Here is a 26,196-nt window from a genome sequence, read left to right on the forward strand (position 1 = left end):
CCCTCCATGAACATCTCGAGTTCCTCATCTGCCCAGACAGCTCGGTGTTTTTTCTCCACTCCACTTTCCTGCGCGCACGTAAAAAGGAACAGTAAAATCTGGCTCCCGGCGCAGCTCTCGCAGGCAACCTCTCGGCTTGCACCCTGCGCACACCAGGACCGAAAGTATTCTCCCCGGGACGCACGCTGTGTATCCACGGTTATATCTGCTGGCGGGCGCATACCAGGTGCACTCCGGTGACGACAGCACCCGCAGTTATGATAGCGCACCTGGGCGAGAACATTGAAGTAGTCCATCGCGTAGAGGCGGACCAACTCTCTTCCCGTCGGCGTGTCTGATCGTTGCGGGATGGCTTTGCCGCGCAGGCACTCCCGGATTCGCGGCAGCAGATGATCGTCTGTGTGAGCAGAACAGCCAGAGCAAGCACAGGTCTCCACAAGTGCAGGCTCGCACACCGCGGTCTTGTTTGCTTTTCAATACTGGAGTAAGCAGCGCAGTGCTAGAAACGTAAAACTCCTTGTTTGCACTTGATTTGGAGAACACCGCCAGCTGCTGCGCAGCCTCCAAGCCCACATCTGTTCCTGAAACGCCACGGCTGAGACCGACAAAGCCGGTGCCCGAAGTACTGGGGACATTTCTGGCAGCGTCTACTAGTCTGGTAGAGACTAACACGAGAGCAGACTAACATGGATCTTCTTTGCTCCTTATCTGGCGGAAGGAGCAGTACGCGCATGAACGTGAATATTGTTTCTTAAACCAGAGCTGATCACAGGGCGGGAGCCATCAAGAACAGCTCTGGCTTAAGAAACAATTCTAAGCCATCAATTAATGCCCTCGGCTGTTCGTCGCCGAGCCAGACTGATTTACAGCACCTGTCAGGCCGATTGCGAAGCAAAGTGTGTCAGCAGAAGCCAGCTCACGTTTGTAGCCTAGATATTCTTGTAGATCCTGAAGCAAGTCATTCGAATGCCCGTTAACCTCCGTCCGAACCCTGCAGATGCAACCGTCGCATAGAAAACCATTGAGGGTTGGACTAAGACTCAATAAAACTAAGTGGGGGGACACTGTCGCTGCACGTGACCTCGAGTAGCCACGGGGTTTTCGCTGCGGGCCCCCGTCAGGCACACGAAAGTTGAGGATTCAAAAAGGAGGCCCTACTAAGGAGGATGACCGAGACGCGCAGGCGGGCTGTGGCAGTCCCGAGTAGCGAGTCCGCAGACAAACTGTAGACGACAGAAGCAAACAAGCCAGAACAGTGACGACTACCCCACGTTCGGCAACCCTGCTCACGACATTGCTCCTCAGACACCAAAGCTCTCTGGCAGGAGGAAGAGAGCGAGCCCACATCAAAGAACACCAGCAGGAACAGAGTGCGAGTGAGACAGTGTTCGCATGGAGCGGAGGGTGCATGTGTTAACACACACCGGAAAAGTGCTTCGCAGCTCTTTACTTCTCCTCACCTTTGCACCCAGAAGACGTGTTCAACCAGAACAGGCATCCATTTGTAAAGGTTTTCGGTGTCCCTGCTTTGGCACGCGAAGCCCACACACGCCTTGACATACTTCGCTACTGCCTGGCGAGTCGGCAGGACCTGAGCGGTGGTGAGGTACCCACGGCCAAAGGCGTAAAGAGACTGCGCTGCCGTCACCCGCTCAACCTTCTTGTGAGTCCAGAGTAAACGTGCTGCATCGGTACCAACGGCCTCAGCAAGGTCTCTTGGTACATAGGGACGTGCAGCTGACACATACTGCTCATAGAAGTGAATCTCCGAAAAGGTTTCCAAAGTCTTTCCGCCAAGGACAATCAGTTTCTCAAACAAACTGCAACATACGGGACAACCACAAAAAGGCGGGAAGCAAACAACCTTTCAAACAACTGGTTTCCTTCACACAAGAGACGGGCTGATGCAGGCAGGTGGCCTCCGCTCAGTGTTTGTGACGAGACTCTGCTGTCCTAGGTGCCACAATGCAGATTGGTCTCTAGAGCTTAGAAACCAAAAGCGCCTTGGTATCTGCTTGACTACTGTGTGGGGCTACGATACACGGCGATTCACAGCTAGACGAGACGAGCTCTCGGCCACAGCACGCCTAGAGGGGCAGTAAGACCCTCAGCCAGAACAATCGGGATACCATTATACACGCACAGAAGCCAAGATGGAGAGGACGAGAAAGGCAGACATTTGAAGGTAACAGGTGGGCAGTCAGTTCCACTGAACCAAGTGATCATCGGACACCAGGTAGTCGGTTACGTCGTTCACTCCCGCACCCAGAAGGTAGCAGCGTCAAGCCTGAAGACAGAAGCCTCCAGAATGGCACGATACACCATGTGCCTCTAGGAGCTGCTGCCCATGAATGCGATGTGTGCTGCTGGTTGGACAGGCACTTTGGTTCGTGCCATAGAAGTCGAACGGGGCCGGGCAGCTACAGAAAAAAATTGCCGTGGAAGTGGCTCACCCAATACCACCATGCGCAACATCCGTAAAGCAGGCCTTGAAGTCAGCGCGTGGGAGGTCATTCAGCAGGTATCCGAACCAGCTCCTGAGATCGAACCACGTTGTGCACCGGCGGTCCCCGCAGCATTCGAAGTTCTTGCGAGCTTCGCGTTTGTCCGAAACAACGCTATCGTCATCATCCGATGAAAACCCTGATTCTTCGTCGTCGTCGACCGGCCTGTTAGGACAACTGTCCTGGTGTCTGTAGCAGTCTGCGAAACGGCTACGATGCGCCATCGCACAGGTAACGTATAGTGAAAATGTTCTTATCTCAACAGTACTCCGCAAAGGAAATCACGCAGCTGAACTGACGAAAAGCATGACTTCGCCGGAGCCAAGCCCATGCGAATTCATTGTGCATCTTCCTCTGGTGAGAGGATAGTGCCCAGCAGAAGCAGTTGGCTCGCAATACAAGCAGAGTCCTGAGGTTTACCCGCCAGTGCGCGAGAATTCCGGTCGCGTGCGCCGCTCCGCTCTAAAAAACGAAGTTACGCGGGCAAGCGAAAACGGGCATGTTGTGGTAGGCTCTAGACTGGAAAAGAAAAACTGGGAGTGGCGTACGTGAAAAAGTGACAATAAAGAACAGCTGCGGAGAGAACTCAGGCACTGACGAGCCGGTGACGGACCCTCCCGTACTCAGATTGGTCGTCCAATGCCCTGCCCGGCAACAGAAAAACCTAAGGAATGAACACGGGGTTTTTTCCCGGTGGCGAATATTGACTTTCTGGATGCGGCTAAAGAGAAGCGGCCTCCAAGGAAGTCTGAGCATCGAGCCGCTTTGGCGGGTGACTGCAGAGCAGCCCCTGGTCAGGGGGAAGCTAGCCAAGTGTACGGCACTGCTTCTCCTGGACACCTTGGAAGACACCACTCCGCGGAGTCGAGCGACATCGATACCGGGAAAAAAAGCTCTCTGGTATCTTAGCGAAGCTAGACACGACTTTCGGAGAAAACGAAGCTAGACGACTATAGGAGAACAGACCTTTGCACGCTCCACCTCCAGATTCAGCGAAAGATCCTATCAGATACTGCAGTGCCAGAAACGCAAATCTGGTCTCCCGCCACCACAAGACATGCCACCACCGCGCAACATGGGGCCGGGTGGGCCTTAAAGTGATTGCTGGCTCGCGAGCCGAGACCTGCAGACTACTCCCGTACCTATACGTACCCCTCGATCTACAACGAGGAGCCAGGCAAAAAGGCCCACCTGACCAGGACGAGACCGGCCAAAGAGGTTCTTCCTGCATACGGCTGTTATTGGTTCGAGCATAGTGAGGGCGGAGGCCCTACAGCGGTTTGGAAGTGCCCGGAAGATCGTGGGCGTTGTGGTCACTTCGTTAGAAACAACTACGCTCCCAGTTTTCTGAGTGAATCCTTCCCAGGAAGGCTACTATTAACCATTAACTTTCCTCATACCATCCGGTCACCCAGGAGTCGACTGCGTCAGAGTGAGGAGGAGTCCATATCTGTGACTATTTCGGTTTCCTGCCGACGTGAGACCACGGAGTGCCGGAGGATACATCAACGGTATAGAGAACACGTGACTGAGCTCCGATGGATGCCTTCCCCTTTCGCAGGCACCAGTATATCTGCGAGACTCCGAGTTTCACACTCGGAGTGTGAAACTCGCCTAAATGTTGATGGTTTCAATCGACTTCCAGTCCTCGTGTCCGAGAACCTGCCGCTGAGTCGGATTTACACAGGCCTCTTCGGCTCCTGTATAAAGCCATACTGCTCAGTCCTTGACGGACGCTCGCAAAGGATTTTCGTTTTTTCTTTGTCACCCCGAAGCCAGATACACCCCGATTCGCCGAGCACGCCGACACCGGCGTGGACTCAGGTAGGCAAAGGTGCTGATTCTGCAGGACAAGATGTCGGCAAGAGTGTTCGCGCTCAGCATGGACACCGCACGCGTCACCAAAACTAAGGTCAATCCTGTGCCACCGATGTGATGCGACGGAGAAAAGCTAAATTGTTCACCCGCCACCGCTGATACGGCAACTCTTCTACAGTGCTTGCACATTCCGCAAGACTGGCCATTCGGCCCGGCTGCACCGAGAAAATCTCATCTCAAAGATGGATCAAAGAGGACACAAAGCGGGCTTGCTTATCTTGTGCAGGCAGTGTGTCGACCCTAACTTGGACCTACAAAGCAGGTGTGATAGCATGCCGCATTGACTTTTACCGGACTTGAGACGACCAAGGAAAGCTGTAGGAGGTGCAGCTTCCCTCCCACTTTGACGCCGAAAAATCCGTTCACCAACCCCACACCTCTGTCATTCGCTACAGAGTGTAATATGAGGCCGACTCAACAGCGGCCATCTTGGTCTCATCATACCCGTTAAAATGGAAGCCAGGAAAGAAGAATGGTCATTTCATCATGAGAGGCTGTTAACTCCTTCTCCTTCGTAATCTCTTTAGAGCACACGGCTCGAAAAGGGCTATCAAAAAGGTGCCCGGATAAGGCGCACACCTTGTCAAATCACGAGCTTGAGAAGAGTCACAAGCGATTGCCACAACGGTGATATCATCGGTCATCGAACAAGCATCATTTCCTTGGCATCTTCAGCACAAACGGATTCAGTTTCATCTTCGCTGTCTGGTTCTCTCCCGCCCCGCGAAGATGCCAGCCCACATCGTTGTTGTACGCTACACCTGTTCGCATTAAGTCGCTGTCGCTTCTCCGCTGCTGCTAGCACTGCGTGCTGGCTGGTAGACATTGTTTCCCTTCCCGCCCACGACACGGGTGCCGGGTAAGGGGAGTCATGAGTGCCGGAGACGTATCCGGTAAGCCGCGCACTGTTGCTACCCTCTGTTTCTTCTTCACCCTCACAAGAGCCTCCACAGCTGTAGCTCCCCATGACTCCAGGAGGCGCGTGGACACCGAACGTTGCCTCTCCAACCAGCAGTTTCAACGAGGAGCAGATCTTGGACAGGAAGTAAAAACCGAAGAAAAGCAGAAGCCAGATTTCTGGGCGAGGGATCAGCGATTGCAAGTATCGCTTGACCTGATTCCAAAGGAGGAGGAGCTGCAGTCTCCAGGTTAGCGGGACGGCTCGTGAGTGCCAATTCTCTTCCGGTCTTACAGCAGGAGCTGCAGAGAAGAAACTGGCCGCAGGAGTGCCTACAAAACGGAAATCGCACTTGCACAACTCCCACACTATAAGAAAGCAATACTCGTGCACTGCCGCCCCCGCAGTAGCGTCAAGAGAAGCTTGTCACTGGTCTCGCATCCAGCAGTGTGCTGGTAGACAGCCCCTCGGCAACTCAACTGCGTAACAGGCTCCTTATCCGACCATGACTGCAATGCGGCCGAGAGCTGTTCAGACGCAAGCAACTCCCTGGACTTCCGTGTGACTTCTGGGGGCGTCTGCTTTCTCGGGGGCCCGAGGCATGGTTAGCACGTGCTGCCCGGCCACGACTGGACGCCTCTCAGAACCGCTAGAAACCGCCCCGACACGAAACAAGTTCCCGCTATCCGAACATCAGCCTAGCTCTTCGCTTGAGTTCCTCACTTTTCGGTACATCCCAAGACACACCAATGCAACGAAACAGCCCTGGTTGTGAGCAGCAAGGTAACGCACACTGAAAGCCACGGAGGTATCTTCAATTAGAAATCGACATAAACCGACGGCAACATGGTGGCTAGCGGTCCCAACAAGGAGAAACAAAAAAAACCGAAACAGCTTTCTGATGTACCGTTGTAACATGGCATGTCGTCGTCCTCCTCGTCGTCATCGCTCCCGTGCTCTCGCTGCCACCGGTGACTTGCGCTGTCACCCTCACGTTCTGAACTGGTGCCAGGGTTATCCCCCGAGGCTCTCCCTGTTCGCCTGCTCTCTCCCGTATCTGGCGAGAACGCAACCTCAAAGCCGAAGCGCCGGCAGAAGGCTGCCCCGTCAGTTGTGACTAAAGGGGAACAACAACAGCACAGAGGGTGTCGAGCGCTCTATTATCACAAGGTCCTTTCACCCACTGTTTCACACCTACTGGAAAGTAGGAACAACAGGATCGGCATTAGATCCCCATCTCGAGCTTCTTGCATTGTCCTTCTTTGTCCGGCAATCTATCAAGGGCATTCCTCGGACGGAGATGCGCTTATGAAGTGCTTTGTTTGTTCCACCTGCACGGTGGCCAAAGCTTGTCACTCCTGTCTACCTGGCAGCTGGGTCGAGAAGACAGAAACAAAGAGCTTGGGCCTGTACGCAAGCTTCAACAGGGCGTTGAACAAACAATACGGAGACGCCTAGGAGCCAACTACAAAAACCTAGCCTTCAAGTTCCGACGAACGAAGGGAGAACACAGGCCGTTCTGCACCAATCCAGAAAAGGTCCACGCACCGTCGCGGAGGGGAGAACAGACGATGGAATCGGCCGTGCAGAACGTCAGGGAATGGGGACTGCCCGAGGGAGCTGGGGCGAAGTAGTTGTCCCGACAGGCACGATACCTGGGACAAAAGCATCCAACAGCGTAGGCCCACCTTCAAAGTGATAGCATTTTTTCTTTACTAGCGCCTAGTTATTCTCCATTGATAATTTTAAATAGTATTTTCGCCAATCATGCGCAGCAAGCACGAGGCTACTATATGTCCTCTATTCTTTCATAAAGCAGATAGACCGAAATGCAAATATTCTCCTGCAAGTGCGTTGGTCCAAGGAGTACCAATGAGCTTTTCGATGTCCAACTGAGGCCTTACTCTCCCAAAGCGAACTGCCCATCCCTGTGCACTTGCACACGTACTCGAGAGCCTACCATCTGGACGAAAAGAGTTTTCCGGGAAAGCCCCATGCAACCTACCAGTTGGAGAAGCAGAGTCCGTAAAGCCTCTTGGGCCACTCGCGTTTTCGACAGCTAAAACGTACTCGGGCCAGCGGAGAAATCTTGTAGGCAAAGTGGATCTCTCTGACGATGTGCCACTACGTATCGCTCTCTGCCTCGTGTGGGCCTGCGCAGTCGGCTGCACATCCCGATCGCTCTTGTGCCTGCCTAAGATCTTGACAGAATCGAAGACTTTGGCTGCGAAGACGTCTCTTGAAAGCCAGAGCTGACTGTGGGGAGATGACGGGAGTACGGTCACGGTACGAATTCATTCTCTGAGTGACTGACTCGTCCACAGATGTCTGGTTCAGTTTACGAGTGTCTGGATAAGCAAAAATCTCCCCCATACTCTCAAACCTGATGCACCCCACTAGAAAATGGGTAAAAGGCAGTACAGCAAAACCCACCATGAGTCGCAGAAAGAGCTGCAGAGGAGAGGCCCGTTCGCCCTTGTCATTTTGCCCAGGCCCACGCGGGCGTCGCACCTCGAACAGAGAGCTGCTGAAGTGAAGGACTGCAGGCGCAAGTACCATGCACGCTTACTTACATGAGAATCTAACTTTGTCACCCACTCGAAAGATAAAGCGAGAGTGGGGGGGTGCACAACATTCCAGGAATGCGACCAAAGAAATGTGCGATCAGTATTTCTCACGACAGTGCTACTTCAACGCCCCGGAACAGCTAGCATTCAGTAAGTTTTCACACTCCTTCGCACACCTAACATAACAGAGTGGACTTCCAGGTAGTTCAGCCAAAGCCAGGCTGGGAAAGCGCTTTTCATCGCAGTTCCCCTTTATTCATCTCTAAAAGACTACAGTGTCGCCCGGTCCCCCGTAACCGCGGATATCGTCAAGACAGAACACAGCGCGGCTCTTTAGCCTGTGTGTAGGTAGACAGATACTGAGCTTGCAACTCCCCTCTAAGGGTCTCGACATGTTCTTGAGACCTTTTTCGGACGCAAACGGGGCAGGCTGTGAAACCGGAGCAAAAACAAGTGCACCCTTGGTGCGACGGTCTCGCTGTTACACGTACACTGGAGACTCATAAGTATAGCAACTCGCATACGAGGTCACAATTACACGAGATCACCGGGTAACCCTAGCCCTAACAAGTGCAGAACCTTACCTCACAATCACGGGGAGGAAAGGAGGGAGGGTCTTTGAGCATTTCGGAGCCAAAATAATGTACAAGCCGCTTCAAGACTTGTTCCGTGTCCTTCCGTGAACAGCAGGCTGCACAGTCGCAATCACAGCCCGCGACCCCAAACACGCAAGTTCGCACTCATATATTCACCTTGGCACCAAGCACGACAGATACCCTGTCTTGGTCCATCGCCGGCAAGACCAGAGTAGCGCTCGTTTTCACACGTGCTCTACTCCTCTATCGGATCTAATTCCGTCTCTCCAGCATCCTGCCTGTCTCTTGCACGGCTAGCACAGAATGTGTGAACTCCTCCTCTGCAGGTTCAGTGATACCTCGACTGCCGTGTCGGTACACCAGCTGGACACATGACCGAACGCGACACACGTCTGCTATACAAATGCACCATCAACCATTTAATGAAATGCCTCTCCGGATACATATGAGCATGGGATTCTCCCATACTACGAAAAAGTAGCCAGACTGTCGCCAAACCTGTTGCTGTCACAGTGGTGCCACCACGGTAACGGTCACTTACTGTTTCGCTCGTGCTCGTGGCAGGCAAGGAAAACATCCGCCGTACGGTCTCGCGGAATGTCAACATCGAACCCCATTGTAGGTAAACAAAGGCCTGCATGAAGCAAGCAAGGGATGAATAAGGACTGACCCGTCTTCGTTTTTCGTGCGGCTGATCTCCGGTACGCTGACTCATCATCAAGCAAACAGCCGTACGGCTTGAAGCACCAAAAAACCCCGGCGAACACGCGAAGAGTTAGGCTGGCCCGCCGACATGGATTTAAGAGCCTTCTAGGGCAGAGAGAAAAACCACTTCCTTTCACGTGGAAAAGCAGAATGCTACTTCAGAACAAAATCTTGTCCTCCCGTCGGCCACAGGGTTTCAGCCGACTTGGCAGGCCCTTGGCAACCACAGCGACAGGACGAATAGGACATATACTGTGTCCCCATGGCTGTCGAGATCGCAGAAGAACTTTCACAACCCACATACGATTGAAAGAAGCGGCAGACCACCGGAACTCGAACTGCGGAGTCAAACAGGAATGACGAGCCCGCGCCGACTTGCCTTCTAGCCGTCATTCCATGGTATAACAGAGAGTACGCTCCCAGGTGGATGGGATGGACACCTGGCCGTGTTTTGTCCGTCGACCGGTCCGACCTCCACCGAGAGGGAGACCAAAACACAGAAATCGTGTAGACACGTAACTGAACACAGGACCCCCAGCAGACAAGCGCAATACAGTGGCCTTCTGGTGTTGCCTTCAGTAGCTGTCAATGGAAGTCTCCCCAAACTCTGAGGCTCCAGTCGGCGACCGGCCTCATACACTCGCATTGGAGAGACTACATGAAGTCCTGAGTGTCGTGTCTTCCGCCGACGGAAGCCTGCAAGAAAACGTACACTGGGACACACTGAGACTCTCTCCTCGCTCTCTGCTAGCGGGCATCTACAAGCTTGTTGAATGTCCGGCGGTGGGGTTCGAACCTTTTGCTGAGAGCTTTCGGTTGTCTGCTTCCTTCTGTCTCGAAGTCTTCTGTTGAGAATACGCGCCAGTAGGTCCATCGTCCCGGGCCTCTTCCCGCCTCGTCTCAGGTGTGTCTGCCAGGGCAGCCCGGTAAGTGCATGCCGCGAGCAGAACTCCCGAAAACACTAGACCGCGGAGGGTCACTCTGGGGACGCGCGCTGGTCCTGCCAGTGCCCTCGGAACCAAAGAATTGAAGGTCCGACTCTGAGTCGTGACATGTCGCCACGACTGTTGCATGCTGAGAGAGGAAATACTTCCCGGGTTGTTATGGTGCCGCCTCATGGAAGGAAACGAAGGAAACTGCATCGTTAGAGAAGAAAGGAGGCGGTAAATTGTCGACTGCGTCGTGAGCAGCCTTCGCTCCCTGACAAAGAAGTGGTTTAGTGCCTCTTTCTTGATCACATGCGGGACCCAGACAGCAAAACTGCTTCTGACCAGGAAAAACCGAAGAATTCAGGCGGTCGAGGGAAGGCGCTTCACCACGTGATGAAATGCCGCCGCAGCAACGCCAGTACGTGCTACGCTCCACCCCTACGATGCACGGACTCTTCTCTGTGACCGCACACAGATGAAATCAATACGTGGCCCTTTCAGTTTCATACAAACTGCTCCCCGCCGAATCCAAGGCTTGCTTTCACGTATAGAAGGAGCTGCGCGCTAACGCACGTTTGAAGACAGCATCTGGCAGCGTATTCCTGTGTCATTCCAGAACTCTACGATGCTTACACAAGGCAACGAAAATGTGTCAAGAATGAGAAACTGCAACTTGTTCCGGGGGTTGAGTAGCAAGGCAGAACGTTCACGGCAAGCCACCCCAGCTATAGTACGCAAGCGTTGCCTAGAATCGGGCTCCCAGACAACAATGAAGAACACCAAACAAGCACGTGCAGTGGGGCGGAGGTCGAACCAAGAGCATGATGCAACTTACACAGCAGCATGGCCTGCCGCTCGCGGGAGGACCCGAGAATACCGAACACTCGAGCTACTTGATGTAGCACACACTCTGTGAAAAGCAGAGCGATGTTTTGGCCGTTGTCTGTTGTAAGCAAACCACCCACTAACAACCGAGAACCTGCCGGCGGCCGCGGAGTTGGCGCAACGGACGAAAGCCACATCCAATGCGACGGCTGCAACTAAGCTTGACCCCACAAAAGTGGTGTGCATCCACCGTGAAGAGGAACACCCGATGTGTAAACTCTCTATGGCATCGGTCACCAGGAGCCGGCACACGCAACGACCCGTACAGGCGGTGAACTACTCGAGTTTGAACGGGCAAACAACAATGACTCCCACGCAACGCAGTGCACACTCGATACTTCGACCTTGCGTTCCTTTGAATAGAACACTACTGCACCTGGGAAGCCATGAACCCCACATACGAGTGCCGGGTTTCGGTTCAGGTGTGTGCTGGGGGGAGAGTTCGAGAAAAAAAAACCCACGTCGAATGCAACGGGATACTCGATGGGTCTGCGCATGATATTCAGAAGAAGCAGACGACCGCAGAGTCAGCCAACACAGTTTTGCTCAGACACAGGAGAGGCTCCAGACAAACCTTTCGCACTGGGCCGCTCCTCCCAGATAAACAAGACCATTTCCTTGCGAGTTTCTGGAGTCGGGTTATGCGGGCTGGCTAAGTGTGGACGGCTTCGTCGTCCGGACTACTTCAGCAAAGCGTGCGACAAGGTGTCTTTTGAACAGCTATTTCCCCGAGTAACATTGTTAGTGCTGTCGTTTCTCACACGTCTCCCAATTTGTCGCTCGAAGATAGTCTCCCCCTCGACAATACATGCTCCTACACTCAAACGTACACCCAGCTGTCATCACTCGGGCTGCCTTGCGCTTTCCCGCCGGGGTGACACAATGGAGTAAGCCAGCTTTGCGACAGCCTGCTAGAAGCGCATTGAACTTCAGAGATGGGTTGCATGGTCTGAAGAGAAGATATACATGCTGAGCTTGGATTAGACCCAGATCACGGTTAACTGCCTCCGGCGGTCGCGGTAGCCTTTTCCGTCTCATCCGGTTCGATAGTAGCCCCGGCCTGAAAGGGAGCGAGTTTCTTCGAAGCCGAGGCTGCATCTATCGATTCGCTCGCTTCGAGGAGCCCGATGGAACTCGGTGTGGAAGTCAGGATTTTCTCGTCTGGTTGCGTGGGAATGTGTTTTCTTTGTCTGCGCAGCTTTGTGCGGTGTTTCGTACGACTTCGTTTGTGAGTGAGTTTTACGATTCCCCCTTTTAGCCGCCGTCCGGACAAGCCTTGGCTAGACACGGGGACGAGTGCCAAGCTGGGTCGGCGGTGGGCTGTTTGAGTCAGTTTCTCGTGAGGTACGAGATTGTGCGCGCACGGCCAAGCAGCTTTTGGACACATAGCTCCTAGGTTTTGGGTGTACCTTGCATCGGGACAGACAAGCCTACTGTTGCCGCCTCTCGCACCCCGACATCCTTTTCCTAGCGTCCTGATGTATTTCAGGATGAGCAAGCAGACTTGAGGGCTGAAGACCCTCGTTTTCTTACCAGATATTTTTGCGGATTTGTCTCTCCGGTGGAGGAATGACGGGCCGGGTTCCGTGCATCGCATCTAACCTGTCACCACCTACAGGTCCGCGCTGTGCCCGCCACGGTATCATCGGTTCGGAGGTCCTCAGCCGAGACCGGCGCCGAGGCTCCTCCTCTCCTTTTTTTTCCGTAGCGTTTTCTTTGTCGGCTTCGTGAGTGCTCCCAGCCTCCGGAAACAGGAGAGCCTTCTGACTGTCACTATGGGACACACTATTTCGGGGCGCGGCTCCCCGACAAACAAGCCTTCTCCACTCCGCTCCTGTCGTGGATACCGAGTTCCCACGACTTACTCTCCTCCTCGCACGCCCCGTCGTCTTCTTTCTGCTTGTCCGTCTTCGTCCCCCCAGGCTCCGTCTCGGGTGGATTTTCGTGTGGTGATCGCGTTGATGGCATTTTTCAGCCTTCCTGTCTGTCGTGGGCTCGAAGAACCGAGCAACCTGGCACGGGGGATGCTCCCTGCAGATAGTCGTATGTTTACAGACGGCCGGGGTGACATAACAAGTGTCCCACTTGTATCGGAAAGGCAAGAAACTGAAAGGGGACAAGCTGGCGTGGACACGGAAGACCGTCCAGGGAGGAACGCGAATAGTCCGGTCAAACTCACGACTGGGCGTTTCGTTTTGCGCGAAGGCGCGCCGGAACGTCTGAAGCAGGAACAGGAGGCGGAAGAGACTAGGCAATCACACGCGGCAGCTCTGCCCGGTGGCATGATGCCACGGGACCCTCGGTGGGGTAAGGCAGCAGCCCAGACAGGATATTGGTTTCTCCCGTGGACAGATAGGGACGACGTCGGGGGCCGTGCTTTCATCGGAGAAGCGGGCATTCGTCATCAATCTGGATCACACGCAGTACACGTTGGACTGGAGTCACAAGGGTGGGGAAGCCCACCGGAAGCAGCGGGTTTCCGTGGTGGACCAGGTTTGTCAGACCGTGAGGATTCTTTGTCGCAGCTGGGGTCGACCAGTGAAACACCCACAGACTTCAAGAAAAATACCACTGCGGAACCTTTCTTGGAGTGGAATCCGTATGACGCCCTCTCTCTCAAAAGGGAACGCAACGCGAGGGATGGAGGAAGTGAAGAAGGGATACCCACGGTGCCTAGAGAAAGGACCCCTCGTGCGGTCTTGTTTCCTTCAGAGACTTCTTCCTCTTTCCCCTCTCGTCGATTCCTCATGAAAGCTTTTTCGTCTGAGCCGTACTTGTCTCCGGCGTCCGCTCCGGACTTCTCTGCTTCAGCTCCTACTCGGCCTTCGGGTGCCTCCATGAACACGGCTCTCCCGGAAGCTCTCTTGTCACGTGTTTCGGCTGCTTCCTCCCTCTTAGCCGGAGGGCCTCAGGCACCGCTTGTGAACTCACAGAGTTCTTCGTCTTCGCCGCAGCCTTCCATTGCTGGGCTTCAGTCCTCTTTCTTCAACAAGCTTCCGCCTTTGAGTTCCGATGTACACGCCCCTCTCAGTGTGAATGCTTCCCCTTCTCCGCAAGGATCACCTATAAGTGCCGCAGTCCCGGCAGCAGTTCCTTTCATCATTGGAATTGTCTTGAGTCTGGTAGGAACTCTTTTGTCTGCCCTAGGAGATGTGTGCATTCGGTACTCTTTTGTCCGGACGCAGGCGTTTTCGTCTTCCACTGTTTCTTCCTCACCACCTTCGAATGTGGAGACTCCGCCCCTCGTGCAAAGGCCTGGTTCGCCAACCCGCCTGCCTGGTGCTCCAAATTCCACTGTAACACGCTTCCCCTTTTCAACGGGTGGGACGGCGAGCGGCTCCCGGGACTCTGAGCTTGCCGCTGCAGCGTCGTTTCTTCCTTGTCCTCCGCTGACTTCTGACCGCGCTCCCGTTGATAACGACACGTGTGAGCACTTGCTTCTACGTCTCACAGATCATCCGGAAGCGGAATCGGGAGAGCCTCGAGATCGCGAAAGAGCGGGCGGCGAAGATTATTCTTCACGAACAGACGACAGTCTTCTCCTTCGTTCCTCAGCGGCTCTTGTACAAGTCGCGGCGCCGTGTGTCTGTGGATGGGAACCTTTGTGGACCTTCGGTGTTTTCTGCAGTTGCATTGCTTCTCCTCTCCTCTCAGTTGTAGCCTTGTCTCTTCTCCCTGCCAACGTCACCGGTTTCGCGGCTCTTCAAATCTTCTTCGTTGTCATCCTGGCTTGGTTTATGCTTGGCGAGGTCGTTGACAGAGTTAATCTTGCTGGTATGCTCCTATCAGTCCGTGTGCGGGGCTCTTTATGATACTCTTCTGTCTTCATGCGGTATTGTCTCGCTCTCTGCTGCAGCTCTGCTCCGCTTTCTTATCTCTTGACTGCCAGACACGTCTCCGCCGAAGAGGGCTTGGTCGGACTCAGTCAGCAGGAGTATGCCAGTAGCGCGACGACACGCGGAGCCTAGGTTCTTCCGTGCATATCCATATTTACAGTCTTCCAGACACGAGCTAGACCATTACTCCAAGAAGACGACTTGTCGTGTGGCCTCGGCTCGCCTTCGGACGTCTGTGTTTCAAAATGTAAATCACTCACTTCAATGAGGAGACAGCTTCTCTTTTGTGTCTTGATGACTCCGCTGCGTTTCTTGTTGTAGGCGGCATACTCGTGCTTGCGGGTCTGATTACGCTGACAGCTTGCGCATCTCCGGAGCCTCCTTTGCCGGACTCGTCAACCTTGGCACGCCAACTGGTCGTCCCTTCCGCCTTGGTTTTTGAGGTTGTTTGCCTTTCTATCGTCCTCGCTGGTCTTTGCTTACTTCTAACATACCATCCTCAGAAAAACCAGAGAGGGGACAGCGGCACTACAGCTGCGTCTGCAGGCTCTGTAGTGCATACTGCACCGTCGGGGAGCCTACTTACTGCCGCGGGCAACAGCAGTGCGGTGAGCCCGGCACAGGAACTCCGTAGGCCGATCATATCTACAACAGAGGAGGAGCAACAGGAACGTGGAGTAGGAGGACGCACCTTAGACGACCAAAAGATCTCACCAGTGCCGCCGCTGGACGTGGACGAAACAGGCCAGTTTGCAGCTCTTGTCGATAGTGACGATGAGGCAGAGGAGTCCCGGTCGGGAGTCAGAAGTACAGCCACGTGTTTCCGGGCTACGCTGCATGTGTGGCATCACATACTTCTCCCAGCGACAGCAGGAGTGCTTGGAGCTGTGGCAAGTAAGTAAACTGCTGGGAGTGAATGCACGGCGCGACGCAAAACCGAGAGGCAGAAGCTTGTTGGTGTACTAAGCGACCGGTAGATTGTTGGGCTGGCTATCACGAACCCCGACAGGGGAACGTGTCCAGGAAGAAACTGAAGCTTCACAACGTGTAAGGGGTACTGGCTCGTCCTAGGGGCAGAAGGAGAAACTCAGCTAGGCAACTGCTCCTTCCTTTAGCAGGGTCATCGATTCTTTTCTGTGCAACTGGTTCTCGTCGACGTGTTCTCGTCTTCGTGCCGCGGCCCCAGACAAGGAAACGTCGTTTTTGTTGCCCGAGGTTGCCACGAACAGCCTCTAGGTATTTTCACTTTGGTGGTGCAGGAGGTAGAGGGAACGTGTTAACAACAGGGACACTTGGACTGCAATCTTTTGACTCGGAGTCTGTCTGTCAAATGTGCTGGAAGTGTCAGTCCCGTTGGGGGGGTTAGATTACTGTGTCCATTCTTGGATTTTTCTTGTGTGTACAGGCATATCCATAAAGCTAATACAGGCTTTTCTTTTTTCTCTTGCGACGGTTTGCCTCTCCTCATCGGGCGGTTTTCTTTCTTCGACAGTAGTCTCGCCTTCGTCGTCATTGCTGCCCATTAGCAATGTGCTGGATTTGCTGTCCTGCCTCATAAATCCTGTTTTTCTATTTTATCATCCACAGCTGCCTCTTCTTTTTCTCTTACTGGTGACTGCTGCGCTTCTGGAACTCCTCTTTCTCTCTCAAACGCTGAGACACTACCCAGCTTCAGAGAGTGTCCCCCTGATGAACGCGACTTTAACGGTTACTACAGGTGTTGGAGGGGTCATACTGTTCAATGAGCCTCCAGCAAATGTACTGGGCTGGACTTTGGGTCTGGTTCTCCTTGTTGTTGGAATCGCAATTCTAGGCTTCGGGGGAAGAATGTGGCGTAGCGTGCGGAAGGCTGCACGTGCGGGAGGGAGAGCATGGCGCATATACATGGCCAGCGGTCCAACAGAGATAGACCGAGGACTGGAGAGCTCGCATCGTACTAACGCGTCCGGCCGCTATGGGTTCTCTTGGATCACAGGCCATTTTGGCCGTAGCACTGCTGTTAGTAGTGACGCAGCGGCAAATCGTGCTCCACCACGGCACATAAGCACCGAGGCTTCACACGCTAGCGCTAGTGTGTTGTTCTACACTAGGGGAACACCAAGGGAAGAGGATGTGACAGTTGAGGCAGGAGGTGGAGTGAGGAAATTTCCAAGCTTGTCCAAGTGGTTAAAAAAGAGCGACAGAGCCGAAGAAATGACTTGTGCGGGTGGAGCTTCAAGAGAGGAGTCGCGGTTCCCAGGCACATTGGAGCGTCGGAGGCCGAGTAACGAGTTCCGAGAGCAGGAGCTAGGTGACAGAAGGGCACCGAGGCGAGATCACGGGAGAGACTCGACACAGCACCCTTTACTTGGGCAGTCGGAGTAAGCCGTGTTTTGTACGGTGAATGGATGTTTGGCCTAATACACTAAAAAGATCAGTAGCAGTTCTCCAAGGGTTCTCGCAGCGGCCTTTAGTATGCCGAACGCCATACTTGTCTTCGTTGCTTCCTCTGTTGCACAGTTCCGAACATCGTAGAAAAAAGGCGCATTTCTCACCCTGCACACGGTCACGGCGGCCACCTCCACTCTCTCTCTACTCCAAGAATTTACGGCCATGTTCACCAGTATAGGTACAACGCTTCGTGGGCGAGGAAAGAACGTTCATAGCTTGTTTTCGTTCTGTTGTTGCTGCTGGTGTGAACTATGACAGGCAAGAACTTGCGCGGCTCTAGCAGAAGGTCGGTGCCCGAAAGCCTGCTCTTTTTTCCGAGCCGGCAAAGTCGGCACTCACGACACACACGTCGAGGGCGCCTTCAAGCTTCAGGGATCGTGCACGCGAGCGTGAGTGTAAGTAGCATCTTGCTGGCGGGCGTCCGCCTTTCGTTTTCTACGATAGCATAGCCGCATACCTGAGGGCCAGCTAGTCTCCTTGATAGAACAGGTTTGACAGACATGTAAGAGAGTCGGAAGTGGAGTCGACTGCTCTAACATTCTTTGAAAAGACCGAAAAGGATCATTGTCATTCATTGCTTGTCTTTGAAGTTTTGAAGTGCCGCGGAAGACGGACCACCCCTTCTGAGTTCGGCACTGTTCAGTGGGGGCATTCTGGATTTGTAAAGAAGAGAGAGGTTATTCGGAGAGACGTATAGCAGCAGGTGGTGTATGTGTACATGTTTTGGCAGTGACGGAGGGGAGAAGCGACTTGGTAACTCAGCGTTCCATGCCTGGGCACAGTAGAACAAGCGGGAGATACCCTTTTAGCGTTGCTCTTCCATTGAGTCTCCCATCTGTTCTTTTTCCACAGTCGGCCAATTGCCATCAGAGGCCGAGGGGATGAACCATACCCAGCAAGTTTTTTCTTGACATCAAAACTTCGTGTGAAGGGAGTCGGGCTACCAGAAACCCTCTGTTCAAAGCACAGTTCTTGTCGGAACGTCCACTAGAATTTCGCGAGTTGGCCTATCCACTTTTCTTTATCTGTTCGAAGGTCCGCAATTGGGCCGGCCGTATCTGATCTGCAGCAGTTCGGACGACCCCAACGGCGTACCATTCTGTACTGCGGTTCATCAGAGTTCCCTTAGCATTACCTCGGGTTTATCTTGCTGTTGATCACGCCCCTGGGACGGAGGGTTTTCACACCGTCGTTCCATTCCGTTGCCCTGCTAGCTTCCCCCATTCTGCGATGAAGCCACGCAACAACTGCGGGCAGCTTCTCCAACACGGTTACTGCCTCTTTGTTGTAGCGACACACCAGAGGCAGGCATCTGCTCTGCCACGAACTTCCTCTTCGTTCCAGAGTCAGCGTGAGAGGTGACGTCTGCGGAACACTCAGCACAGTGCTTGCATCAGTGCTCGTCCTTTTGGCATCCGGGCCGCCCGCGCCGGGAACACCACGCCAGTGAGCAATGCCCTCATAATCGATGTAAACGTGCCTCCGGCTTAAGAAGCAGGCGTCTTCGCGAGCCGTGCATCGACACGCCGGAGATAATGAAGAGTATTCTTCGGACGACGGATGAGTGAAACCCGTTTCACGTGGTCAGTTGCGAACATCAAAGGACGCACAACCCGACACCGACCGGGCACGGCTTTTCGATTCACTTGAGCAGTCTCGTAACAGAAGGTACGCTGTCGATCCAGTTGGCTGTACTCGTTTCTCACGCTAGCGCCAGCCGAAGCACCAGCTGGGTCTGACACACGAAGTGCGCTGAGAAAGCACAGCATGATGCATGTGTCTGTGATGGCATTCGGCCACAACGGAGTCCAAGGATCGGGAGAGAACGTGTGCGTGCTGCAGCAAATGAAGTGACCGAATGCTCCAGAACATCGCTTTGCCAATAACAGAACGAAAACTCAAAGCAGATGATGGTGGTGCAAGGGGGAAAGGCGCAAGGTCCCTGGGTGTCGAGCGCCCGAGTATCTCTGATCCCTCGGGAAGTATACATCAGCATATAGCGGACACCGCAACCCGTGGTCCTTTGAAACATCGACTTAGCCCTCATATCAATTTCGCCTCGCCTTTGGGTGGTACCGTCTCTCCAAAAACACATGCCACCGTGTTCATCTGTCCTTGTTACCTCTTTTCGGCTTCCCGGCAGCGGCGATGCTGGACTTCTGACCACCTGGTTCGGAACGCGGCTTCGACGTTGCCTTAAAGGTCTTGCGCTAAAAAGATCAATCAATAAATAACACTCCCTGATGAACTGCTTCTTTGCATTCGAAGAACGCTTGCCTTGGGGCCAGGAAGAAAGAACCGTCTAGTTGACACACGAATGTGACCCCAAAGTACGTCACGTCATCCAAGTGTATACGCGCAATCTGAGCTTCATGCATACCAGTCAGAGAGCAGCTTCCAGAAGGACACTAGCTTACAGAAGCCGGAGGCTTCTTTGATACCACACCGGAAGGAAGGTAGTAAGGTTCACCCTTCATTACAAGGGCGTAACTTACCCTCTGCTGTTTCAACTTGGCGTTTTTCCTCTCTATCTTTTCACGTCGCTTTTTCGAGTTCCCACCCCTGCATCAAACACACGCAAGCCCACACGCGTCTTCAACACTACACGCATCTAGCACACGCCAGATCCGTGTGGGAGCTCACTGACGACTGCTTCTAACACTGACCAAAAAACACAAGTCTTTCTGCAGCACGTGCCTTTCGTCCTGAGACAAGCTTTGGCGCCCAGACTGTATGCGATGCCAGACTAGTCTTTTTAAAGCCATCTCCGGAGAACTAAAAGGAGAGAACATAGTCTTCCGCATCTCCGGGTTTCAAACCAGTGTGGCGGACCCCCTCAGGGCCGCATCTGACTACCTGCTGAGCTCTGACAACGCGCCTCCGTTAGGTTCAAAAACCGTTAGGCACATTGAATGTGTATCATGCGTTCCTCAACGGTGACCGGCTGCGCGCGCACTCGACACACAGCGTGTCGCTGCTCCGCACGGAGACGTATAAACTCACGCCCAGCAGGGGCGCGTACAGCGCACTCCCGTACACCTCAATGGGTGAACCGTTGCCACGGTCGATGACAAATGCGACCACAGCGACCGACCCTTCAGCTAAGCCGCCGGCACTCATATGAACGCGCACCCAACAACACTATAGCTGTGCAGCCCGAAGGACCCCAGAAAACCAGGAGTCCACCTGTCCCTTACAAATCACACTCTGCCTGCGTGACTTATAGCGCCGTCCAAAACTCTTACACACAGCACAATTTTCCAGCAAAGAGAGCCAGAGATTCTGCACTTGACGTCCGTGTCCGACCTACCCTCCGGCACTCAGTTCGATATTGACCTTCCGGCCGTTGAGTTCTCGATGGTGGTAGTTCAGAGCTATCTGAGAAGAACCCACGACAGTACGATAACTTGCTTCTCTTCGTGTTCCCCAGCCGGCTGAGAACCCTGACTGGGGAGACCGTTTTTCATTACTGGGACTCAAAACACATCAGCGAGGACCCATCGGATACACGCGACGCACAAAAGCCTACGTGCCCTTCAAGCTGTCTTCGCCAAGACCACGTCTCACGAATACAGAACGAAGTTCGTCTTCTTGTGCAGCGGCATAGGCGAATACGTCAGCACAGGCATCCAGAAAGTGGAAGGAACATCTACCGACCGTGCAAACCGCGCACCAGCCTGTCTCAGGCCAACGAGAAGCACAATGCTGGGCACTAAAGACATCCTGCATTGACTGTTGAACTGTCCAACCGACAAAGACATCGCAGCTTCACACACAGACCGTACAACGAGCAGGCAGTTAACTAACTACACCTGCTTCGCGTACCGTAGACCAAAGGAGAGACTGAGCAGAGTGTGAAAGTGAAAAAGGAAGCCGTCGACATATAGTGTGACCGTAAAGAAATTGTCCACGAGACCACTGATAACACGGACAGGAGGTGAATGGGTAAGAAAGTCTAGGGCTGGATCGCATGCGACGTACGGTCAGCAGTTTGCTTACCTTCAAAGCCTCCCTGCAGTCGAATTCAACAAAAGCGCAGCCTTTCGGCTTGTCCGTTTTCTTATGAGTAAGCATCCGTACTCCTATTATCCGCGGTTCTGAACACATCAGACGGCCGAGACACGGACACCTGGACATAAAACAGCAAGCCGGAGAGAGGGGAAACGTGAGGGCAGTCACTGCAGGTTTAAAGCTACGTGGATAAACTGATGGGCAGACAGAAGGTCAGCGAGTAAACTGGCTGAGTACCCGTATAGAGATGTGCTTACATGGGCAGCTAACCAAGAAAGAGGACTCGTGCCCGGGAAGACAAAAGCAAATAAATACTGAAAGAAAAAAGTGTGCCTGGCCGCAGTTACCGGAGTACGTTCCAGAGAAAGGTAGACACAAGCACGTGGCCATGAAAATAAACGAAGACGACTGTCTATAGCCCACCACAGCGGAATGGAGTCAGCCACCCTGCATACTCGTTCTACCGGCATGCAATCAGCCACTAGTCCGGGTATAGTTTGCTGCACGAAACCATCATTCTGCGGGTGGTTTCCATCGCCGACGGTACGATTCGAGCTAAAAGTGTACAGTAACTTTCCATGTCCACTCCTCTTCGCCTCTTGTAATGCTTGGCCGTCGACTACATCTTACGGAGCTTATTCTTGAAAAAGGCTTTTAGCTGCTCAGGCGTAGTATCCAGAGGCAGGCTGCCGACGAAGAGAATGAAGCGTGGCGCGTCAGCCTGGTTGGAATGGACAGCAGAGGCACATGTCAACTGAGAGAGGATCACCGTTTGATTGTCGCAGCAGGTAGCGGAGCAGAAGAAGGCCTTTTCTTCTACTTCAACGCGGACACAGTCCCCCCTACGTTCCCTCTATTTGCATCCAGGTCGTAGACTAGTCACACCGGTATGGCCCGCACAACAGCCCAAGATTGACAGTAGACATATCTCACACCGTGTCCCGGAAGGGGGGGATTGCATGTTAGAACGGAAGGCATAGAAAAAGCTCCACTAGCCCTAGTATAAAGTATAAGCTGAGAAACGTCGTTCCGAGGTAAGGCCAGAAACAGAAGGCTCGCAAAATATCAAGTGAGAGATTGAGGCTGGAGCCTGTTTACGACGAAGGCTTCCTACACATCTTTCCCACCGAAAGACTGCGGGACACCCAGCAGAGGCGTCGGTTCACCAGATGAGAACGAAGGCATCAAAACGACGTATAACCTGCTCAGATCAAGACCCTTAGTCACCGATGTGTCCGCTAGGGAAGGTAATCCTGTCGCACGGGGGGACCTCTCTCCCGACACTCATTCTGCTTGCCGTACCTTTCCCTGATCCGCTCCATTAGCCGCACCACGAGTCTTGTTTGTCAGGCCCAGGCCTTTCCCTGCCAGATGCACGGATCCCGGCCCGGCAGCTGCGGTCGACTCCTGAGGGATTCTCGGTTCGGAAGCAATAATTTCTTTGGAAGAAGGCGCTACAGAGGACTCGTGTACTTTCTGAATCTTTTGGTTTACGTGTCCAGCGGAACCGGACCCTGGTGGTTGCTTTCTCTGCTTTGTCGGTGTGTTTGTGTGTAATACTCTGGTGACGGTCCTTTCGCGGGAGCCCCCCGCGGACTGGGAGGGGACCGTCTTTAAGAGCTTGAGCGACCGCTTCATGGAAAGAGAGAGATATCGCAGACCGGGGGAAGATAGAGTTATGATGGTACCAAATCGAAATGGATGGAAGAATTGATTCGTATATGTATGCGAGAGGTTCACGTCAGAGAAGCAACCTCGTGGACAACGAGAAAAAGGGCAGTGCTACAGAGTTGCGGCAACCACCTGAGCACGAGTAGGAAAGAACGGTGACCTCAGAGAAAATTCAGCCAGAAGCATTCGACGTACTCAGAACCACCGGGCCGCCGCTTCCCCTACAGTGAAATCGTATGAGCGATCATTACTCTCCAGTTTCTCTAAGAAAAACCCTACCGTGTGAACCGCATGGAAAAGAGAATCTGCGTAACTGAGAGAGGGAGTGCTTTCTGCGTTGCTGGCCATAATCACCACGACTTCACTCTCACGCGTCTGCGTGAAGACTCCACCCGTACGCATGTCCGTGGAGACTTCTCTCGTCACGCATGCGAGTGAATTCTTCTCTCGTCACGCATGCGAGGGAATTCTTCTCTCGTCACGCATGCGAGGGAATTCTTCTCTCGTCACGCATGTGAGTGAAGACTTGACTTCTACGCATGAGTGAGGCCTTCACGCCTACGCATGAGTGACGCCTTCACGCCTACGCATGAGTGACGCCTTCACGCCTACGCATGAGTGAACTCTTTGCTCCCCACCATCTGCCTAACGACTTGACGCCTACTCATCTGAGTAAAGACTTCACTCTTATGCAGGTGAGTGCTCCTACGCATGTGAGTGAAGACTCAGCTCACTGCTACGCGTGCGAGTGACGACTTCAGTCCTACGCACTTGAGACTTGACGGATGCAGCGGTTTTTGCAACCACTGCGACGGGAGCAGTACACAACCCACTGACGCGACAGTGAAACAGTCAGATGGCTCGCTTTTCGAACTGAGCGACTTTTTATGACCAGTCGTAGTGGGTGGGGAGACAACGCGGACTGTCTTCCAAATTCAGAAAGCAGCCATTACGCGAGAAACCACCCCACTTAAGTCTGCTGGGATCGCATTTGTCATGACAGATGCCGCCCGCTCAGTTTGGGTGCACAGCAGAAAACGTGTTGTTCCTCGATCTCCGCTACTACACATGCCTCGGCTATTGTGGCTTTGTACGGGCCTGGTGCCAGTCCCTTCTCTCGGGGCAGCGACATTCCTCTGGCAGGCACAAAGAGATAGTGGCGTTAAGTGCGCCTCAGACCACCAGCACCGGTGACCAGATACTGCCGGAGTACCCTGCGAATCAACGAGCTACTTTCCTTCACGTGCATGAAAGGTCAGACTTTGCTCTAGCGCCACTAGACCACAGAATCCTTTCCGGCCACATTTGCTGGCGCTGACCGAGAGAAGAACTGCCCACCTACTGTTTGCGGAGCCGAGCAGCGCCGGGCAGTGGAAGCAGTTCAAGACCTCATGTTCACTCTGTAACGCCTTGGCTCGCCGGGTACACAGGTTACAACCGCCCTCGTGAATTACGACGCTGACACACGCACAGGAAGAAAGGTAAGTGGTTTGCCGTGTTGCCACACAAGCTCGGAATGCGGCAAGCAAAGTTGGCAGGACCACTCTTTGTAAACAAGCGAACAGCTGGTGAACCCTTGGCTCCTTGAACCCCTAGAAGCGATTTTCGAAAAATGCAAGGATCGCTCGAAGAGTCTTGTTGACCTTCTTCCTCGATGCTTCCTGTTCGGCGAGTTCCACTTTTGCGTCGTACTTCCCTGACTGTGTTTGCTTCAAACGGTCCAGCGCCAGTTTCTTTCGTCGTTTCTGCCGACGTTTTTCCTTTTCAACAGCTTTCTTCAGTTCCTTGTCCGTGAGCGTGTCCTTTGCTGGCAGAGTTAGTCTGTCGAGCTGTGTCGTTTTCAACTGGAACTCTTTTGCCTTCCGTTTCAATTTCTCCAACTGCTCACCTGCCTTTGTCTCGACAACGGGAGCACCTCCTTCGGTTTCTACAGGCACGCTATGGAAATCTTCCTCCTCCCGGCCGCTGTCTACTTTGTCATTTACTGTCCCCTGTCTCACAGGAGTCGCCGGCTCCGAGCTTTCCTCACTCCCGGCACTCTTAGGCTGTTCCGTTTCTTTCAAAACTTCCGCCAAATCGGCAGTCCCTGAAGCGAAAGGATCCTCCTCAACCTCGACATCGGCAAATTCGTCTTCGTCGTCTTTGGTGTCTTGCTTCTCCCCACCTTCGCTCAGCGCATGTACGCCTGGCGCGAAGCCGAGAGCCAACAAGGGACTGAGCTTCGGAGACGCGAAGCCGTGCGGCTGATCCAGGGGCTGGCCTGTCTCCTCTACCAGGAGATCTGAGTGACCTCTCACTGCTACAGCCACTGCCCACAGGCATAACGCTCTTCGTCCCAGAGTACGCATTTTGTAATCTGACCAAGGAACACGCGGCTACGACGCAATGTGCGGCGAACTGCGCCCCCAAAGGATGACCATAGTTCGCGAGGGCGCGCGAAACTGACACAAGAGCCAGCTGTAATCTCTACGACTCTGATACGCTGGGGCTAGAGGAAAGCGGCGCCAGAACAGGCCACATGAGCACGGGCTCCACAATTGCAGCGCACCGGAACCGGGGGGCACCCGTCTACGAGAGCGCTAAGGTTCGTAAGGGGGATACAGGAAGCGCCATGGAAAAACAGTCAGAGTCCCGAAAGCGCTCCTTCGCCAGTTAAGAGAAATGGAACTCGAATGCTCACGGAAAACTTGTGGCGTCAAAGTCGCAGGCAAAACTGGATGACCGAGCCTTCGGCCTGCTGCCTTAGTGAACGGTTCTACACGGAAGTCGTCAATTTGACCTTCCTTGGCGGCGTAAAGGACCCGTCGTTTCATGCAGTGAATTTTCTGTTGCTGGTATCAGTACACGGAAGAGCTGCAAAATACAATGCATCGCCAAAGAACAGAGCGCATGATAGCAAAATGCGAGAAAGCCTCTTACAAATGCTAGCCCGATGAACAGGTGTCATCACTCTGAAAAATTAATTGCTGAAACTAGCTCTCTGTCCCGGCAAAAGATTGAGTCCGACATGGCCTGGTTCGGAGCCCTAGGAACCGGGCCTGTCGCCGCTCGGCAAAGCAGCCCATGCAACGACCTGCTTGGGAGTGGAGGCCCGCTGTGGTCGCAGCCACAAGGTTCATGGGCCTCTCGGACAGCCACTCTGGGGGCACCCGACTGCGCCACCCGCCACGGCGTGTCGCACAAGCGGTCGCCCGACGCCAGCTGTGCATGCACCTGTCGAGCGAAGCACCGGTGCATGCAAATGTCCTAGGAAGCAAAAAATGGCCGCTGATGTTGTCCGGTAGTC

At 53.7% G+C, this 26,196-nt stretch overlaps 4 protein-coding genes across 4 annotated transcripts; 1 reads left to right on the top strand and 3 right to left on the bottom strand.

The window, feature by feature from the left end:
* Positions 1-2: 2 nt before the first annotated feature.
* CSUI_006452 (apicomplexan specific related) lies at positions 3-3,523 on the bottom strand. The gene is made up of 4 exons (XM_068066611.1): positions 2,454-3,523; positions 921-1,820; positions 270-397; positions 3-68 (listed from the first exon to the last, which is right to left on the bottom strand). Exons 1-2 carry the CDS (start codon positions 2,726-2,728, stop codon positions 1,457-1,459), a joined length of 639 nt encoding a protein of 212 aa, XP_067921404.1. The 5' UTR covers positions 2,729-3,523; the 3' UTR covers positions 3-68; positions 270-397; positions 921-1,456.
* Positions 3,524-5,022: 1,499 nt separating this feature from the next.
* Positions 5,023-11,576, bottom strand: CSUI_006453 (folate receptor family protein; the record flags this gene model as incomplete). Its single annotated transcript, XM_068066612.1, has 5 exons — positions 5,023-5,582; positions 6,188-6,397; positions 8,985-9,077; positions 9,945-10,414; positions 11,569-11,576. The coding sequence occupies 5 exons, from the start codon at positions 11,574-11,576 to the stop codon at positions 5,023-5,025; spliced, it is 1,341 nt and encodes a 446-aa protein (XP_067921405.1).
* A 268-nt stretch (positions 11,577-11,844) lies between these two features.
* Positions 11,845-18,219, top strand: CSUI_006454 (magnesium transporter nipa; the record flags this gene model as incomplete). The annotated part of the gene is made up of 6 exons (XM_068066613.1): positions 11,845-11,849; positions 12,671-14,388; positions 14,617-14,736; positions 15,120-15,692; positions 16,204-17,158; positions 18,081-18,219. The coding sequence occupies 6 exons, from the start codon at positions 11,845-11,847 to the stop codon at positions 18,217-18,219; spliced, it is 3,510 nt and encodes a 1,169-aa protein (XP_067921406.1).
* A 399-nt stretch (positions 18,220-18,618) lies between these two features.
* CSUI_006455 (rna recognition motif-containing protein) lies at positions 18,619-26,102 on the bottom strand. The gene is made up of 6 exons (XM_068066614.1): positions 22,542-26,102; positions 21,870-21,960; positions 21,228-21,325; positions 20,539-20,606; positions 19,724-19,790; positions 18,619-19,438 (listed from the first exon to the last, which is right to left on the bottom strand). Exons 1-6 carry the CDS (start codon positions 22,875-22,877, stop codon positions 19,334-19,336), a joined length of 765 nt encoding a protein of 254 aa, XP_067921407.1. The 5' UTR covers positions 22,878-26,102; the 3' UTR covers positions 18,619-19,333.
* Between the last annotated feature and the right edge of the window lie 94 nt (positions 26,103-26,196).

This window comes from Cystoisospora suis, assembly GCF_002600585.1.
Source record: "Cystoisospora suis strain Wien I chromosome Unknown contig_3272, whole genome shotgun sequence".
NCBI lineage: Eukaryota > Apicomplexa > Conoidasida > Eucoccidiorida > Sarcocystidae > Cystoisospora > Cystoisospora suis.